The following is a 20,898-nucleotide window of genomic DNA, read 5'->3' on the forward strand; positions in this document are numbered from 1 at the left end:
AATCTTAGTTTGTTTAAATCATGAATTGTCATATATTGTTCAACTGAAATAAAGTATGCTGGTGAATAAGATATTTCTCTATTTATTAAATAAATATGTAGGTGTTATATCTCGAACTTAAATTCTTAGTATGTTGCGTAATACTTGAGTATTCAAACGCTAGAACCCTCCTAAGTCACAAAATCAGAAGACAGAAGACTAGTAAATAGGAATGTTATTTCCATACAGTGTCAAATGTAGTACAAAAATCTCATGTATTTATCGTTTTTGGCTGAAAGTAAATCATCGTTTCGAACAGCTAATAGGCACATAGGGGGGGGGGCCTTCCTATTCATCCGATAGGAGAGCTACACGTCGGCATCCTAAAATGTTCATGTAGCGGTGATTGGATGGAATGTCTTCGGCTCTTTCTGGGCTTCCTGAGGCTTCCTTGAGTTTGCCAACGAGCCATTCTTACAGTAAGAAAATTTGGTATTTAAATTTCATGAGAAAATTACAAAATTTACAGACTTTTTCTGTGTTATGGTTGAAGAAATATGTGCTTGTTTCTGTCTAATTAGTTAGTGATCAAAGTTGCTTTTTCATAGTAACATAAAACAGTTATATGAAGAATATTTAACTAAAAACGATAAACATGACATAGATTTTGTAGATTGTTTACCTGCCTATAAAATTAAGATCTTAATTCCTGATTGCCATAACTAGCAAAATATACAGGAGAACTTATACTGTGGTGTGGGTTACTTATATCCACATAAGCAGTATAGAGCGATGGTCGGGCATTGAATGTATTTCAGTAGAATATCGATAAGGGAGAACGGAAAGGGGACTCAGCTGGTATGAAAATGCATGAACAATAATAATCGGAGACTGATTTTTGCAGAAGGAACGTTCAAGATTGAGACAATTGATTAATAGTTTGCAAATTAACTATTTACTATATACATTCGCTTGTCCTCACTCGTTTTCATGTTCACTACAATACGGTTACGTGAATTAATTTATTAATGTACTAGAATGCTAGTGCTTTTATATACATTTGTTACATTCTATAAAATAGATTCATATTGTTGTTGTAAAAGGATTCACCTTATTCAAATCTATATTTTGATTATATTAAAGAATTTTTATGATAAAATACATAATATCTCAGTAATTACTTTTTAATTTTCTATTCATTTATTTAGTGAACATTCAAATATAATTGATTATTAACATTAACGAGAAGCTACTACCCTTCACTTACATAGTTTCTTGAATAGTTTTGAACTTATTTAGTTTTTATTCACTTGATATTGTTTGTTTGAATCTTCCCATTAATGCTTAGGACTGCAATTGATCAGTCTCTTATTGGCATATGTGCATACTGTGCGTAGTGCCTCGATATAGCCTTAATTCACAAGCATTAAAAGCAAAGATGGACAGTGGCTAGTAGTGGAATCCAGGACGCACGTTTCGTCATACTTGAGAGTTGTTAGCCGTGTATATTTGCACCCCAGAGTTTATGTTCACTCTGGGACTCGAACCCAGTACCATTTGCTTGAAACGCCACCGTGTTATCCACTTCGAATCCCAGAGCGAACATCAACTCTGGGATGCAGGTACATCCAGCTGACGAGTCCCAAATAGGACAAAATGCGCGTCCTGGATTCCACTGCTAGCCACTGTCTATCTTTGCTTATTTAGTTTTTATTTTATGAATGGATTTCATTACATCTAGATTATTTTCGGGGATACTTATAAGGAAAATATACTAGAACCCATCGTCGTTTGGCTTGAGGTTCTAAGTAATTATAATCATAATCATTGAATTTAAAAGGTAACAAATCTATGAAGACTTATTGCCTTATTTACATAACTAAAAAAGTGCGGGCATAGATGTTTATGTATGTCACCTTTATGAATATACAAAAGCCTAAACAGTAGTAATTGATTCCAAGGTATTATTAGATTAAAATTATAGTTAACAGGAAATAAAACTGTAATTGAAAATAAAATTTGTATGATAGATACGCATTAATGAATACAAATGATGTAGTTAGCCTGGGACCTAATTGATTTAACGTTAGATTAACATACAAAATTGATTATTCAAATCTTCTATGGAATTTCATTACATTTTTAAGTATCCATATAAGTAATATCTATCGGTCGTAGATGATTAATGATATAATAGTGCATACATACATTTATTTGCCAAATTAATGATTAATTCATGTCAAATACAACTTAGTTTATTGTTCACAGATCATTATAAGCCATAAAATTTAGTGATTTGGAATGGTGAATAGATGAATTGCCTCAGTGCAAAAATAACAAATCCTATATAAAAGCAATAAAAAAAACTTGTCTAAAGAAAAAAAGATTTCATTCAAATATGAAGTATTTACTATTTGTTCTTCTTATGACCAATAGTTTATAATCTTTCTTTTAGTGTCATGTGTATTTTGTGTTTTGGTTCTCATTTTTAAGACTGATTGCAGCTATCATTACCATACTGTATACAAATTCTGAATCGTAACTATATTGTTTTCTTTATTCAATATTGCTTTCATGGCGCTCAATATGTTGGATTGTCATACTTTTGTTGAAAGTTTTTGAAATGATTGCTCTGTTTCATGTGGTTGATTTTGAAGCACGTCTCCTGTTTGTTTTAGGGATGTTTGTCATTATTCATTATTGATTATTTATCTTTGGAGCGGATTCAATTAACTCAATCTTATTCGGATAGGATATTATTCTTTAACTGATAGGAATATTTTTTCTTATTGTGATAATCAGGTTTTATCATGTGTCTGTAACTTGTTGGAAAAATTACTCTTCATTAACTATTTTGGAGTATCATCTGCATCATGTTACATTGTTATAAGGAAATTATTGAGTATTATCGTTTTTTGAATGATCTAACTGGGAAAAGCGTAACTGTAATTCTATCAGTGGTAGTCTCATTTCTAGATCTGAAATGAGGTGATATACAAATAAAAATAGAATTCTTAGGTAAAGTCAACAAGCACTTTGAAAGTGAATTTCCTGTACATTCATGCTTCTCTTGGTATGCAACTTCTAAACAGCCTTGTGAAACCAAACGTTATCAATAAGCATCATATTCTTAAGCTTTGCGAAAGCTATCGCTTATGTATCACACGTAATCCTTATAATGATGGTAAAAAGATTGGATATTACTAAATCACTTTTTTCTTGACTCGGGAATTAACAGTTAAACCTAATATTGTTACCCGAAATAAGTAGAATGCATGAGACTTGGAGGGTGTAGACGTCAGAAGTTTCTCAGAGAACAATTTTAGGACCACTCATCATTCCAATTTTTGGTAACGACCTCTGAAATAAAACTAGATCACTACCCCAACTTATTCTGAGAAAACTAAAGTTTTTGGGGACCATAAGAAACGAAGAGGACTCATTCATGTTCCAAAATACCCACATGACACTAGGAAAATAAGCAGTGGACAACAGTTTAAAAATTCACCTTGTCGAAATCCCACATTGTGAACATCTAGCCTCATAGGACACAAACGACACCATGTCCAGGCTTCACTACTGTCGCCTTCACATTATCGGCTTCTTCCATAAGCATAGGTTCCGTATACCCCGGCTGATCTCCTCGGTCGCTGTATTCAATCAAGCTGTTCTGAATCGTCCATCTGGACCACAATCGGCCCGTCCAACTATAGCTTTCGGCCATAGATTTCTCGGTGAGCCAGTATCGCTTACTAACACTAAATCTCCAGGTTGTAGATTTCTTCTCATGTTCAACCACTTGGATCTCGTCTGAAGGGGTGTTAGGTACTCTCGTGACCATCCGTTACAGAATAAGTTGGTTAGTTTTCGCGCTTCATCCCATCTTCTATTGTATAGGCACGTTTTACTCGTGTGAGCTTCTTCGAATGATACACCTCTATGAACTAATAATAACTCATCTGGCGTAAGTACATCCAGATTATCACAGTCATTAACTAGCTTTACGAGTGATCGATTGTTCAGTAATCCCCCAAGTTCTAATAAAAACGTCTCCAAAGACTCGTCCGTCAATACCTTTTGAAACAGTAGTGATTGTAGAATCCGTCTTATTGACTTTATAATGCGTCCCCGTACGCTGACTCGATGACTAGCTCTATGAAAGTTGAAGCGCCATTTACAACCTCTTTCTAAAAGGGCATTCGCCATCTTATTCTTGTTCCAACTACACATAATCTGTCCAAGTCTAGCAATGGATCCTTTAAAGCTGCCAGGTGCACTTTTACTCTCATTCACAACTCGTACAAAGGCGTCTTTCTCAACGCCATGTAAGATACCACGGTGAACAGGTGTTGTCTGCTTCTTCAGGGTTTTAGTTACTGGTTTGTTTGTTACAGTGGCCTTTGGCTTTTTCGATGTCTTGACTTCCGACTTGGTGAACTTATTTTCCTTAGGAACTCTTGGGGTTGACTTGGGTTTATTAGCAGATGGTGCTTCAGTTTTTGGCTTGGCAACATCGTACTTAGCTAATAAAAAAGGACAATGAACTTGACGAGAGACATCTTCAAAACGAGCATACGCCACATAACCATATACAAATTCTGAGGCATCTTCAAAACAAAGAATTTGAATAGCTACTGGTTTGAACGATTCTGGTAGGAGACATATAGGCAGTAACAGTTCACTTAGGCAAATATTTTGCAAAATCAATTTAGCCGGTAAAGCAAGTGGATCCATAGACCCAACGGTATCGAATATAGATGCTAAGTACGACAAAATGGTTCTCCTTGTAGAAGTCGCATCGAATTCACACACCATGGAGATCTTATCAGTTCAAACGTTCCACTCCGTTCCTGGGGTCTTTTTATTTGTTTTCACAGACAAACAAATGTCCACATTTCTTTTTATGCAGACTTCTTCTGGAATAAACTTCACTAATTCAACGTTGTTGCTGAACCACTTGGTTAGATTAAAATTCCATAAACATAACATTTCCTTCAGCTGGGAATATACTAATTTAGCCTCTTCTAATGTATCAACATTGGTTAATAAATCGTCAACGTGGAACTGTTCCTTCGCTGTCTGCATAATATATTTGGGAAACCTAGCCTCGTTATCTAGGATGACTCTTTTTAGAGCGAACGTTACGCAACCTGGTTAGGAGGTCGCACCAAACAAACGTACGATCATCCTATAGGTTTCTAGTTCGTTTCGCACATCACCCTGCGGCCACCATAGAAATCTAAGGCCATCGCGATCCTTTGGTGGGACAATCACTTGATGAAATATAGCTGACAGTCGACGTCTACACCAAAGGAGTTTTTATAGCGTATGGTTCGTTAGATCTTCCCACTCATCTCATGTGCCTTAGGCATATTGCACCCTATCAGTACTTCGACGTCTTCATTGCCAATTCATGGGAGGGTGACACCGCGCAAGTGAGATCACGATGCCATCTGAGATGTCGTTGGTACCATCCTACGTAACATAGGTAATATCTCAACTGTCCATACCTTTGGAATTCTGGATAATGAAAACAAATCTAAGGAGGAAACTTCTAGTTGAACCTCTTTGCAACGAAATGCGGACTAGCCATAGAGCGTTTTCAATAAAAGCGTCTTGGACACTCCCTCTAAAACCAACCTTCTAGCTAGATCTTTTGTAGTAAGCGAAGCGTCTGAACCACTGTCCAGGAAAGAGCAAGTCTGTACCACCCTTTCTCCATTTTTCTAACCAATACAGGTACTGTTGCAAATGCTACTTATCTCTGAACACGCCTGACACTTTCCTACGTACATAGTTCAGTATTAATGCGAGCATTACTATTACATTCTCTCTGCTCTTCCTGCTTCCCGTGCAATATGCTATGGTGTCTCCAGCTACATTCTTCAATGGCACATGATCTCGGTGCTCAACAGTTTCTTGCTATGTGGTTCACTCTCAGACAGACATTACACAGCTTCTTCATCAATAGAAACTCTATCCTTTCATTAAAATCCTTATCTCTAAACCTTTCACATTGGTCTAAGGGGTGGTTTTCAGTACATAATAAACGTGACAACCCAAGAGTCCTTGTTCTTACGTGTGGAACAACGTCAGACCCACTAATATTAGTGAACGACACTCTCGCTTTATACTCTAAATCAAGGTCGCGATTAGAATGATCACCACTAACAAGTAATCCATATCTAGTATTAGAAATGTCTGACTGCTCCTTCATAAATCGGCAAAAGTCCTTGAATGAGGGCTCTCTGCCTGTCTTAAGAATTCCACATGCAACTTTAAACCATTCTTTCTGTAAGTGTAGTGGGAGTTTTAAGAACATGCATTCGGTGGTCTTCGTAGAATTAAGATCGGATACATCGTTCATCTGCGCGTGTTAGCTCACAAATATGCATTCCACAGAATAGCCTTCTTACTTTATCTGGATCAGTCCCCTTAATAGCAGGGATGCTCAACATGTTATCGACAAATGCATGGGCGACTATGCGCTTCTGACCGGTTGCTTACTCGAGAAGCTCTAAAGCTTTACGATAGCCTGGCTCGAGCAATAAACAATGAACAGTAGTGGCCTTAGCTTCATCATCACAATACTGAATCAAGTAGTTTAACCTAGATCGAGATTCAACGCTTTCATCAAAACAATCTTTGAAATTCCATATGGAACCCCAATAGTTCATGGTATTACCATCAAACCTTATGATCTCTCTGGTAGGTCTAAAGCTTTAGATATCATTGTCATCCAATATTTTTCAAGAGGAATATCAACTGCGCGCGAGACAGTTGAAGACTCGTACGACATCAGTTTGTGAGCCACGACCTAATCATAATGTTTTCTTTCCTTTTGACGTAACTGTTCTAACCCAATTTCTTTTCCTGTATGAGCTAAGCGTAATTTAGCTAATTCTAACTCTAACTAGGGATCTATTCGGTGGGGGGCTTAAACAACGATTTGATTGGCCATTTATGGACACAACTAACACGTTCTGATAGGTCCAGTCATATTTGTCGAATCAATAAGCTCAACCTATTAGGTTTTGAGTCACTTCACTTCATATTCAAATAAAAGACCCTTTAAACTCGGGACAAACTTTGCTTTTTCCCGGGCTACGAAGTGAGGTTTTCGTGTCAGCTGGTACCTCTCGTTCTATCGACAGAAGAAACCATACTTGTGGTAGGTAGGTATTTATTTAGACCATGGAACAGAACCGTTTGAGTGCGAGGTTATCTTTTTCAAATACACAAAACTTCCAACACCCAACATAAAATAATAAGAAATATTGTGCCCATACGGAATGAGGAAGTGAATAAATACTTGAGATATAATGTTTAGACATTCAGGTGTTAACGGTCAACTCATAACCAACCAACCTAAGTTGTTTCAGGGTCTCCCATGGCTCGTAACAGGAACTTATTCCCACCTGTTAAACATAGAAGTGACGTTTGAAATCAAGATGAGAAGTTAGTACTTCAGGAAAATCTGAATGCACTTCAGATTTCGTGGCATATCGGTTAGCTTCACAGTGCGAAGTAGTCTATGTGAGACATACAGCAGAGTACGCGTACAACTCAAGTAACCTTCTTTTAGTGGTGTCGCGAGTTGGTAGCTTTTGCTCTGGTCTTACTCTTTAAAATATATCTTTGGAGCGGACCTTGCACAGGTAATGTTGAAACACATTTGTGGCTAGTTTGACAGTAGGACTTTCAACTTAATCTTTGACAGTTTTTTTCAGTACCATTTACAGGATGGGAACATATTGTTCCCTCCATCGCATCAAAAGGATAGGGATGCATAGGAGTTTATTCAAATGTTAACAAATAAATCAGCTTGAGAACTAAATTTCGAACGTTATGAAAACACACTCGAAACCACTTGATTCTCACCCATTAGAGGATAGGCTTTACAGATGTAACCTATTAACTTGTGGCATCATAAAAACTTGTGAGTACTCTGGTGAATACTTAACTAGGCTCAGTCCAACACAAAATTTGGTAAATTAGAGATGCAACATAGCAGAAGAAGTCGTAGACACACTCCTGAGATTCCACAAGTATTTGGATTTCGACAACACACTTAGCCATAACATCTTTTTGACTGAAGGTCACCAGTCCAATTAAATATGAAGCCAGAAATGGAGCAGCATGGAGACATACTTACCAAGTTATCGATATATTGAGTAGCGTCTGATCTAAGCTGGCTAGTAGTTTTAAGGGATGCGTAGCACGGCGTGATTTGGTGTGGATGTTTGACAGAACGATCTCAGCTGGTGTGCGCAGTAAAACTAATAAGACCGTCATCAATGCCGAGACCTACAGAACCATTTGTTTTGGGGATTTACTAATCTCTATAACCCTTCACTCTCTACAAGTAGTCAAATTCTGAAATTGGCTGTTGGCTAAGGTGGTCCAAGTGACTTCCGACGAGTCCTTCAAGAGGAAAATTTAGATATTCTTCAGTACCCAAACTGACTTTTCGTTATAATCTACCAATATTTCTCTTTCGTTAGTTAAATATGCCTAGTTTCCTACATTGGGGCATCGAGAGCTTTTGAATCATATTAGTCGCATAAATTAGGTAGGTAAGGTAATGGGTAGTCTGAGAAGGGATGGAATTATTCTTTCATACTTTTTGGAACTCTCTTAAGACACTATTAAATTCAATCCAGCTTTCGAAACGTCTGTTTAGTATTATGCTTTGGAAGGCCTCGCTTAAGTCGACTAGAATGTCTTTTGAACATGAATCAGTACAAACAACACTTAATTATCATTAAAAAAGTTATTTCTTGCGATAATATTTTTATACCGGAAGAAAGTACTACAAACATTTAAGACTTACCGATTACTCAACATTTTGTCCTAATTCTTGCGGAAAACAACTATTCACGCAAACTCAGAGTACCTTTGAATGTTAAGTTATTCTCAATACGCTGTTTTGTGGATCTAAACAAATTTTAAACAAGGACAGCGAGGTTTAGTTGGGTGATTTTATTTATTTAAACACATACATATTGGTACAAAAAGGCACCAGATAGATATGCGCCACACTTCAGAGAGAGCTAAATTAACGCTCTTCGCATTGATTTCGCGAATTTACTGCAGCGAAACACAACACACATATGAGAAAACCTGAAATTCGTGCAATCCAATGGACACCCATCAGACCATCAGCAACTCAAATACGGAATGCCGCCCCTTATCAGGCCGTTCAAGGTCGTTAATTCGAAACGGCGGGCGGCTTTGTAAGGCTCTGACTTTTTTGCCGTGCCGTAAGGATGTAGGTAGCTGCTATTGTGGTCAAGGATAGGTAGTAGATAAATCTTGTGTTGTGTTTCTATTATTACCGTGTGTTTTTTGACAAAGTACAGCTACAGATGACTACTAGTAATTATGTCGCCCATGTATTTACTACTCTTCACCAAGATATCTCAACGAACGTCCTTTCAGTATTAGTTGTATTGTTCAGTTGTTACTTCATTTATATCGACATAGGCATTTTCACCGTTAACTAAGATTTGTATAGTCCAGTCGATAATTAAAAGATATCTCTGTTTTGCTAAAGAACGAGTTGAAAAGTAATCAGCTTCTGTGCCGTTATGGATCCCGTCGTATGATAGCTTTTCCTAATTTATGGGTTTATTGCTCAAATGCAGCCACATAATCTGGCTACGCAAAATCACCTTGTTTTGTAAATACCCTGTTATCACATCACCGAAATTAGAGAAGCTTATGATCGACAGTTAGCGTTTTCGTTAGAACTGCTCTTTGACCTAGAGACTGTTATCAAACCAGGTTAGTTGGCCAATATACTTGAGCTTTGCCTAAACACAATTAGTTGTCATATTTTATTTTGGGTTTTCATGTAACCTGTATCATTCTAATATACCTGGTCCATGACTCGCCATTGAAGTAACATAGTTTCCTTTAAATCCTCTAATTAACGATACAAAAGTGTTCGATATTCCCAAATATCGGAAATAAAGTGATCAGATCCGGACGAAATCATTCCCTGAAGTGATTGCTTCTTCGTCTTATCCGTATCGTGACGTGCAAATTTTTCAATTGAAGTTCTTGAGATCCGTAATATCTAGATGTCATTTCACAAAAATGACCAATTGAAATAAATCACTAGTGATATTTTAAGGAATGATTGACTTCAACTTTATAGTGCTGATTTTATGGTCTAGTAAATCGTAGAACTTGTATTAGCAATGTGATAAATAGAAGTGGTGTTGACTTCAGAACCAAACGTCTATAACCATTTCAACGAAAGAGTCAGAGTAGCTAATTTCAATTATCCAGGGATAAGTATCTCAAATCCTTTATACTGTGATTAAGTTAACAATAAGACTTTTCTTAGGCCTGGGATTCGCTTTTTTAGTCTTATATGTTCACAAGCATATTCTGGCTTTGGAGCTTACATAGCTTACCTGATTGAGTACGATAGGCAATTTGAGTGAACTTGAAGTTTTCTATCGTAGTTTAAGAAGCTTAAAGTAGTTGTTCCGGGAACATGTGGACAATATTCGCATGCCAGTTTAGGATCACTGATAACTCTGTCTCATTTAGTCTGCTAGTATAACTGCTGTTTGTTTGGTCTTCAGATTAAGCCTTTTCAGATTTGAAAATTAGTCTTGTCATCTTCTTTACTCTGTTAATGGCAGGTTACACGTGCTCCTTGTAATCGATGACGTGTTTTTGTCCTTCACTTGTTCTGTTTCTACATGGGTCAAACTTCTCTAACTTTGGAAAGCAGTCGTAACTATTTCTTACCAGTAAACTGAATTCTTGTGCATAAGTTAAGAGAATTCACACCATTGACAAAGTTTTTGACCCACTCTCATTCATCTAGTTAATTCCCTCCCGATATAATAGTATTAAGTATGACAACTGAAACAGATACTTTTTTCGCCATTTTGTGAATTGTTTATTACTGTTGTTTTTTATGTATTTCTCGCACTATCACAAATAGTTCAAAGTTACTCTTATAATATTTGTTTTACCATACAGCTGACTGGTCAAACATGAAAATTAATTGGAAGTGCCCCGACTGGAAGACTTATACTCTTGATCCTCCTCCCTTGAAAGAGCACGTTGAAAAACTGGCCAAACTAGGTTTGAAAGATCCATGGGCTCGGTAGGTGTTATAACTTCGTCGTTTTTGGAAAAGTCAGTATGTATTGGCTAATTTTTACCATAGTTGGTCAAAATAAATCATTTTTGTTTGTGACACCAAAGCTAATGTATTGTGATAAATGTACTACATTCTGTTATACCGTTGTACAATAATTGCCAAAAGTAGTAGATACGTATAAGTTACAAATATTCTTTAATGGATACTTTCAAAGCGTTTGTCATTTATTACGAAATTGACAAGTAAGCATTATTTTCGATTATATCATACTAAGCAAAGATGGGCACATCACTAGATGATGGTGGGAATATCCATGGGATAAATTGACTGAAGTATTTCTTATACACTATTATACCATAAATTTGCCCACTATTTTGAGTCACTGCAATGTCCGTTGCAAGAAGGTTAAGGATGGCCAAGTGTAGAAATAATAAAAGTACATAAAATTCTTAATAATCGGTCTGAGTTAGGTACACATTCCTTGTTTCTGATTCGGGAGATAATGAGTCAATAATTGGAAACCTTAAATGTCAAAATTTCAAAACGATTACTACTTTGAAAAATTCATTCTTCACTATTCAAAAAGTCCTAAACACCACTTGCCACTGCTTGTTTCCTCTTCTACTACTAGTTCTCTAATATTATAGTTAACTGTATTGTTACCCTCTTGCTTTTCTTCCTGTTGGTTCCTGTGTCTAACAAAATGTGTCAATTTTATTTGATGTATATTCGTAGCGGCTCCTACGTTATTTATTTACATTTTAGTTACACCTGGTCATCAATATTTCCTTCCCACTTGGTGTTACACTGAGTTGGATGTAGAAATTTTATGTTATTACTTTAATTATTAGCTGATTCCATCAATTTGGTACATAGAAACATAACCAATCGGCCCGAACGCCTTGAACTCCCTGGAAAATAAATATTTTTCCCCTATCTCATATTTCTTAGTTATGGTGCACACGTGGTTGAGTGAATGCTCTCATACAATTGTTAGGACCTTATTTAGTGCTTTGTTTGAAGTAGTTAATGAAATGTATCAATACACTGTTGTTTTCTTCATCTCTTGAGTTCCCCATAACTTACTAAATTCCGGAACTAACTATAATATTTCAATGATACACATCATCCCAACAATTACTTCAGATTATACTTCAGTCTAGCTTGCTACACTTTGAAATAACACAGAAAAAGGAATATTTATGCAAGCGGACGGAAAATGAATGCAAGTTAAAATAACTAGATATCCACCAATTGACTGTTCAATTTTTTTTCAAAGGATCGAAATTGGATACATCTTCGAAACTATGACTTTCGTTTTTCATATTTTGAACAGTTTGGATTGAAAAGGTAGATGACCAACAACTACCTACAATTTTCCAGTTTCAGTTGCCAGAATAACGTTTTAGATATACTTAGTGTTTTGTGACCGGCGCCTAGACTCTCTGAATAATGAAGTGATTATGAAATATAATTCTCCATTTAATCTCTCAGCTAAAAACATTGACTAACCTCACTTGTACAATAGTGGTATTTATAAGCCAACTACAAAGTGCTCCGAAAGAATTTGTTCAAGGTATTTATGGGGAACTAGACAGATGGTAAAACTTGATAGATTAATGTAGTATGACTCGAAATGTTCTTACATGGCCACGTGCATACAACCACTGCCAGGGAAGTCTTACTCAGTGCTTTCTCGCGGCGGGGTTGTTGTTTACGAAATTGAGAAGACGAAAAGCGGATGTCCGGCACGTTAACCTGGTTGGTGGGCATGGAGGGTCCACCTACGGTAGTTGGCAAACCCTGATTCCAAACCAATGGTGTACATGGACTCCAGTATCCTGATGGAACAAATGGCGTATGAACCAACCGTTGATCACCGGCTACCATGGGACTGCATCTTCTGACGTCGCTCCACTGTCTTATGGACTAGTCCGTTAGGTCAAAGGCTCCGGGTGTGGCCCCCTAAGAAAACCACCTGCTTCAGTCTGGGCACCTGGGCAGTATCACAGCCCTCATACAAACCAAATGATAGTGTGGCTCATATATATCTGGTGCCCCTTTGTACCAATATTTATTTGTTCAAACAAATAATAAGTAAATAAAAGTATGACTTCCGACTATTGCCAGTCAAAAGACAGTTAAGTGTTAGCCATCTATATCAGACAAAAAAATACCAATTACATGCAAATCGATAGGTGACCGATCAACTTGTAAATAAAGATAGACATATGTCTATGCGTGGATTTATAAAACCATTCAAAGTTATAAGTGAATATTTAAGAAAGACAAATACATAGGTGTATGGGATTAATTCACGTAGTCGTTATAAAGAATTTATATTGTTCACTACAAGTACCCTTGATTCTGTTTACTGGAGTCAGATTCAAAGTATCCCTTTGATGTTTACTGTCTATTGTTTATTGAAAAGCAGGTTCGGAATAATGTTTTGTTAAACAAATATGTTATACTTTCTAATTCTGTTATGTCCTTCGTGATTTACATAATAACTGAAATCATGAAGAACAACTTGGAAAATTCCTGAACAACTATTTCGTTTTCCAATATTTCACATATTAGTCCATAGTCCAAATTCTACCAGTTTCTCATCGACATTGAGGTTCTCTACTGTTAATAACCCATTTTTTATGATTGTAGTGTTGTGGGTATTTGTCAACGGAAAATAATAGATTGCTCCAAATATTTGTCGCTATAAAGTGTCTTTTCCTTAAATTTTCTATTTTTCAGTAATTATGCTTGGCAGTATTTACCGAAAATTTACAAAACTCGCCCTCAGCTGTTCAGAGAAGTACTTCTTGCAAAACTACCTCATGGCATAGCTCTAGGAATTGCAGTTTCGATCCTAATAAATCAATTTGACAGATGGCTTAAAGGCGGGTCCAGTGAAGCAAAACATTAACATATCATCTCGTTTTGTTCGACTTTTTAATTTTCGTTTAAATTAGTGTTAGAACTTTAGGTGTGAAGGAAAAAAATTAACGAAATAATTCGGAATTTTAAAATATGTAAACGTGATTCATTTGTTCAGTGCTTTGCGTAAATGGGGTGCATTTGGGAATTAGATACCCAAGTTTAATGGTCACCTGTCCAAGCATACTTTCAGTTTCTTTGATTAATTTTAGTTTGGATTTTTATAATGAAATAATGTGTCGCGTCCAGATGTTAAGTGTAATTATGAAATCGCAACTATTTAAAGGGAATCTATGTAGTTAGCTGGATTCCTTTCAATTATGAAATATGGGTCAAGTTCTCTTTTCCGCGAGGTATTCTTTCTATTTTATCATTTATTCATTTAATGGAGATGATTGATTTCCAGTTACCTTTGCGGAGTTTCCGTTTCATATCTACTGCTGCTGAGGTAGAAAAAGTATAATACTGGAGTATATGTTATGTACTCCATCAAACTTACTGATGTACTTTCTACGTTAACACTATTCTGAAGGAATTTGCTTTTTTTTATTAGAATGTATCATCAGCAGTGAACTGGATCGATGAAGAACTTAGATTTAACTTAAAGAATAAAAAGCCCATATTTGGCGATTATTGGTTCTTTTGAATTTTAGAATCCTTTCTAAAGTAATTTGTACTGCTCAGTTACTATTGGCGACACATCTGATGTTCCTAGATTATTCTATAGTCTATGCTTTCGCATGAACAGAGAGTGAGCGAATTGGACAGTTGTAACAATCACCGGTTTTGATTGATGCATTTAACAAATATTAAAATGCCCACATGACTTTAAGCTGTACGAGATTTGTTAATGGAGACAAAGATAACAGTTGTTTGTCTCTCTAGGTATTGATCTTCAATGGCAAATGTTTCGTCTTAAGTCTACTTAAATTCATTGTGGAACAGGATATTACGTTGTTTGGAATTATCGGTATTTCGTTCTTGAACTTATGCTAAATATGACTGATATGCAGTCACATAGAACTCGACACTATACCTGTTGAGAAGCAGGATTTTTCCCTGTTTTGCGTTTTAACTAAATTCCATAGGGGGAAAATAGTTGAATTTCTGTTTCAACTACTGTTAAGATGTTAGTAGTGTGAACAAATTTCTTAGTTTGTAAATAAATTAAATTTAGTGATTATATGCTTTTCGCTATATAACACGTACTTTAAGGTCTCAAACATCCTCGTAACTGGAAGAAAAACATTTTATATTATTAGGAAATAGCTAACTGAAGAGTTAATTATTTACGTGTTTATTTGAGAAATTTTGTTTTCGAATTTAATTCGATTCAAAATGTCATCTCGAGATGGTTGACTGTCTAATGTTCACATTAAATTGAACTTCAAATCTTGACTGAATAATCATTAAATGATAACTAACTAGGTAAATACGTGTTATAAGATGTAATCTATCAGTAAGAAAGTAAATATTTATTATGATTACGAGTTCATTACTTGATTGTAAAGGTTAATCTAAGAAATATATACTGATCGAAATAATCATGGAGTAATCACTTCTACTTATTGAGTTTAATATTAATGTACTAATGAATTTCTTTTCTCAACCCTAAAATTTAATGTATCTTTGTTTGCTCTAACTCTCAGTGTTCTCTATATAGGAATAAACAATCGGTAAATTAACAATTGACATGTAGTACCATTATAAGGATTAACTAATTGTTAGTTTGAAATTTTATGAGACATTCTTAGTTTCAGGAATCGGTGGGTACAAACGTAATATGTCGTATTCAAAAACTGTCCTCTTTTGTGGTTTAAATGAGCTTTGATAGGGAAGCTATGGATCAGTAATTTTATTGTCACAAATTATCAAATAAACTTAAGCGACAAAACCATTGTCCAATAACTGATTGGCTATGAACTTTTTGTTACGGAAGACAAATAATATCCTTGAGGAATTTTACACAATCTTTGCCAGTATACACAGCCTTGGTTAATTTGACAGAAGAGAGATAGGCTCTAAAAATATCATGATTTTAAACACGGAATATTTTTCAAACAAATTAAACACTGTGTAGATTGTTTGTATTTGCAACCTGTTATTTGAAGAAGCGACTTACACTAGGTCACCGAACACCAGAAATCCAATCTTCGCATTATGATGTTACTAGTGCTATTATTGGTCATCGTTGTATTGTAATTATTAGTCGGTTTTCAGGTAGTACATTGCCGAGACTTTTAAATAATCCCCAGTGAAGTTTAGATTGTGCATGTCCTTCATTAATCGGAAATGTTTTTTTCATGTACTGTCTGATTATTGGTACGAATTCCGTCTGATCATCATCCAAATAAACCATAGTTTCCAACCATAAAATTGTTCTTATTGATATTTTCGTCATGCAGTCGCATCCATCACAAGACTATATTGGAATTTCAGAGTGGTGTACTGGCTAATAATATTCCACCTCTATTCATAATTTGCCATTTGCACGTGGAGAAAGATAAACAGTTTATCACTAAATCATTTACACAACAGATTTGTTAATACTTTAAGTCATACCTCTGTGTGTAACTTGAACATGAACATGAATTCTTATTATGGTTACTGTGATTTTTTATTTTAACTTTGATATATGTATTTTTGGTCTCCTTCACCTTATCACCAGTCGTTTTTGCCTCTTTTCACCACAGTCTAATACAGGCTGAAATCCACTGATTTCAAAATAAACATGTAGCCAGTTTGCCGAACGAAATTATGTTACATTGCGGTTCTTTCTAGTAGGAGCATTTTGATTTAAGTTTAATAATTGTCCGTACTTATTAATAAAACATTTGCCTTGAAAATTCTTCGGACTACGATCTTAATGACTAGTAAATGTTTAAAATCAAAGTTAGAATCTTGCGTTTTCGACTAGTGAGGTGGCAACAGGTAATTTCTGATCAATTGGTTCCAGTTAACACTCATGATTTGAGGATGTAGGTCACCAACCAGTAAATAAAGTTTTGTTTAACAGTAGAGCGTTTACAGATTGCATAGCTATGATATACGTACTCTTACCAGTTTTTTCTCACTTATCCAGAAACATTATACATCCTTGTTTCCTTTCAACAATGGAACAGAAGAACTCTTGTATAAGATTGTGTAATGGAATTCTTGAAAAATTAACAAATCTGAATGGTTTTCAGGGTAAAATGACAGCATTCATTTACATTACTCGTGAAGCACAAACTAACACTTCGTTGTCAGAAACAACCAATATTTTGGAGTATTCTGTGGCTTGAAACTATGCTAAAATTGAAACTGCTTTCTTTTTTAAAGAAAACCCATATTCATCCTAATGAACTTTTTCTGCGTCTGACATCTAGAATTGTTTAATTCAATTTTTTCTAGAGTCCATACAAACCATTAAAAAATTCTTTAGTTTAGAACTAGGAAAATTCATCTCTGCATAGAAATTGTTTGTTTTATGGGAAAGAAAACTATTTTTACCTTTAAAATTTTTTTATGGTTGTATATTTTAACTTATCAAGTACTCTATTCTTTTTTTGTGTGTGTATGAGCATTGAATATTTGTTTCAATCACCTATTCACTTCTTTTTATTCCCTCATCTGACCTTAATGGACAGATGTGCTCTTAAACTGTGAAATTTACCCATAGATATTTAGTCAACAGAAAGAAGATAATAAAACGTTATGGTTTACGTATAAATTTTTTTCAATCTTATTTACCATTATAATTAGGTCAAAACTAGTGTGTGTGGAAAAGGTGGAGGCGAGAAAATTGAAAAAAAATTTACAAACTAGTACGTTAGAAATGACCTCTTGTATGTGTATTTGTGTATCAAACACATCGTATGTTTGTATTGATGTAAGTATATATGCGTAGGTATGGGAATCTTTATTTGTAATATCTACCCCACCATTTACAAATAACATGGAGAATGAAATATACAGAAGATTATATCAGAAGTATATTACAAGAGGAACGCACCCATTTCTTCTTTACACTCGTCATCAATACCAGATCACCAGCCCACAAAACGGTATAAGGTTTTTGCGTTTTAGAGAAATTATATTTTCCGGTAAATAATTTTAATCTGTTGAAGGAACCAAGATTCTTACACCATATAATAAATGAATTCCATTTATTTCAATGGTAAACTTGGATTTCTTCATATTCTAGTCAAATTCCTGCATTCGCTAAGCCAATTCTAATATCAATGACCCAATACTTGTGACACGTTACAGGCACTACTCAAATGTAAGTTACAGGTTGGTGCACTCGGGCATGGCGTATATTTATTGTGTAATAAATGATGGTAATATTCGGCTGCTAAATCGTATTCGCTATTGCGTAATTTAAACATAATACTCAAAATTTGTGTTTAAAATGCTCTAACATTATCTTTCTACTCTGAAGCACTATATAATCGTCATAACGTTGCAAGCTGTATTTCTTTTTTAACTTCTTTCCCTCTCTCGTATCGATTATATTGTTCTTGAATATTTAATTATGATCTGATACATAATATCTATTACATATTACGTATACAAATACTCTGTGTTATAAAGACATCTTTCCTCAAGACCTTGTGAGAGCTCTTTACTCGAACACTACCAATCGAGTCAGAGCTTGTGACGAACTGTCAATTGATTTCGCAACTTCGAGTGTCGTCTGGAAGGGCTGTCCACTATCTCTATTTTTGTTCAATTTCATCACAGACCTACCTCCGGAAATAACGTTCTCATCGTCTGAATTTTCGGTAGTTGATCTACCAGGAGGTCCACTTATCGACTTAGGATACGCAGATGACATAGTCCTGTTTGATGAATGCGCTGATAAAATCCAGAGTCTTTTGGTAGCACTGAGCAACAAGCCAGAATGTTTGGGATGCGTTTCTTTCCCTTTAAATGCAAGCTGTTGCTCCAGGACTGGCCTCCGTCAACACCTGAAGTAAGGATAAGGAGTGAAATAGTCGGACACGTCTATAACCTCACTTATCCTGGAAGTCTTATCAGTCCTAATGAATTGGTGTCTGACGAAATCTCTACACGGATTTAAAAAGCTCGTTTGGTTTTTGCCAACTTACGTGACCTATAGCGAAGGTGATATATCCTATCAATTAGAGGGCGAGAAGACTGCTCAGCAGTTCGTTCTATTTTCCTTTACGACTACGAAACGTGACCATTAAGAGTATACCTTTCTATGAACTAGTTCTTTCTCTCTGTATCATGTCATCTAAAAATTTCTTACTACCATTGAAGTAACTACTTGTATAATTTTGACGTTCATCTTGTTGTGTTAATAAGGTATGGCAACTTGGACGGATGTATGTGCGTGTCTGGTCCTACGTTGTAGAGGACTGACTGATGACCGACTCAAGACAACGGAAAAAGCTATCCTACAAAGGAATATAGTTAAACAATATTTTAGTTGGGGAAGCAGTATATTTAAAAGAAAACGTAGATGGCTATGTTAATGTCCTAAACCCTTCCTTCATATTACATAAGCTTTACGTTCTTCATAGTAAATGTGTAAAATTGCTATTTCACCAAAGGATTTCCAAGTTAGAAATGACTAAATGTATTTTAGAACAGGCACATAACATTTTATTTTGACATAACGATACAGACAATGCGATAGTTCTGAAACATTTTAGACATTAGGTTCCTTCGATGAGTTTGAACAAAGGAAGGGTGACATGTTCTAAAGCAACCTAAAAATATTGTTGACGTCAGTTAACAGTATTTTTTGATAGTAGTGACAGATATTATAATAATACATGAAATTGAAACTGTCAGTCACTAAAACTATTTCGAGAAAATGAAGAAGTGTAGTTTTGTCCTTATAACGTAATGATTGACTGATAGGATTTCGATATGATTAAGATAACTGAATTGATAATGTCACCCATCAGGATTAATCTTGAATTCTAATAAGAATGATTTTAAAAAAATTATTTAAAATGCCGACAAACTTCACTGAATTAGTGCCTTTTATTCACAATATTCAACTAAAATAGTGATTGTGATTTAATCGCTGATTAACTAACAGTCAAAAATAAAACTAAAGGTCATTAAGTAGTAATTACTACTTTGTCTCTGCCTCCCGTAACCTAGTAATTATAGACTTTAGAAGCTCACAGGTTCATTTTGCATTTATTTACACCTGTTACCTTTTGTGGAGGAGCATAGGCCACCTACTAGCATTCTCCATCCAACTCTGTTCTGAACAATCCTTGCCAGTTGTTTCTAGTTGCCATTTATCTTATTCAAGTGTGCTTCCGATTCTCGGCGGTGTGTCCTTTGTCCTTTCACTTCCCTTCAGGATTCTAAGTTACCTCTTACTTCGTGATGCAGTTTGATGATTTCCTCAATGTATGTCCTATCCACATCCAATGTCTGTTCCCTAATTTCCTCCTCAACTGGAAGTTGGTTTGTTCTCTCCCTCAGTAAGCTGTTGCGGGTGGTATCCGGCCAACAAACATTGAGTATCTTGCGTAGACAATTGTTGATAAATATCTGTACCTTTTTGATGATGGTTGCGGTAGTTCTGCAAGTTTCATCTCCGTTACAGTAGAACTAACTGTCTTGACGTTTGTATTAAAGATTGTGACTTTGATGTTGGCTTGCAGACAGTTGTTGTGAATTGCATATGTTGTTCAACTGTAGGAGTGTGGCCCTTTCTTTGCCAATGCTTGCTTTTATATCTGTATCAGATCCTCTTTGTTCACCGATGATGCTGTCCAGTTGCGTGGAGATTTCCACCCCTTCCAGAGCCTCCCCATCTAGTGCGATTGGGTTGGTGTTCTCCATGTTGTATCCCAGAATGTTTGTTTTTCCATTATGTATGTTGA

General features: G+C 35.6%; 1 protein-coding gene across 1 annotated transcript; it reads left to right on the top strand.

Moving 5' to 3' along the window:
• Positions 1-9,206: 9,206 nt before the first annotated feature.
• Smp_048830 (hypothetical protein) lies at positions 9,207-14,027 on the top strand (the record flags this gene model as incomplete). Its single annotated transcript, XM_018795756.1, has 3 exons — positions 9,207-9,250; positions 10,984-11,110; positions 13,856-14,027. Exons 2-3 carry the CDS (start codon positions 10,998-11,000, stop codon positions 14,025-14,027), a joined length of 285 nt encoding a protein of 94 aa, XP_018650036.1. The 5' UTR covers positions 9,207-9,250; positions 10,984-10,997.
• Positions 14,028-20,898: the final 6,871 nt, after the last annotated feature.

Source organism: Schistosoma mansoni, chromosome 2 (assembly GCF_000237925.1).
Source record: "Schistosoma mansoni strain Puerto Rico chromosome 2, complete genome".
Lineage (NCBI taxonomy): Eukaryota > Metazoa > Platyhelminthes > Trematoda > Strigeidida > Schistosomatidae > Schistosoma > Schistosoma mansoni.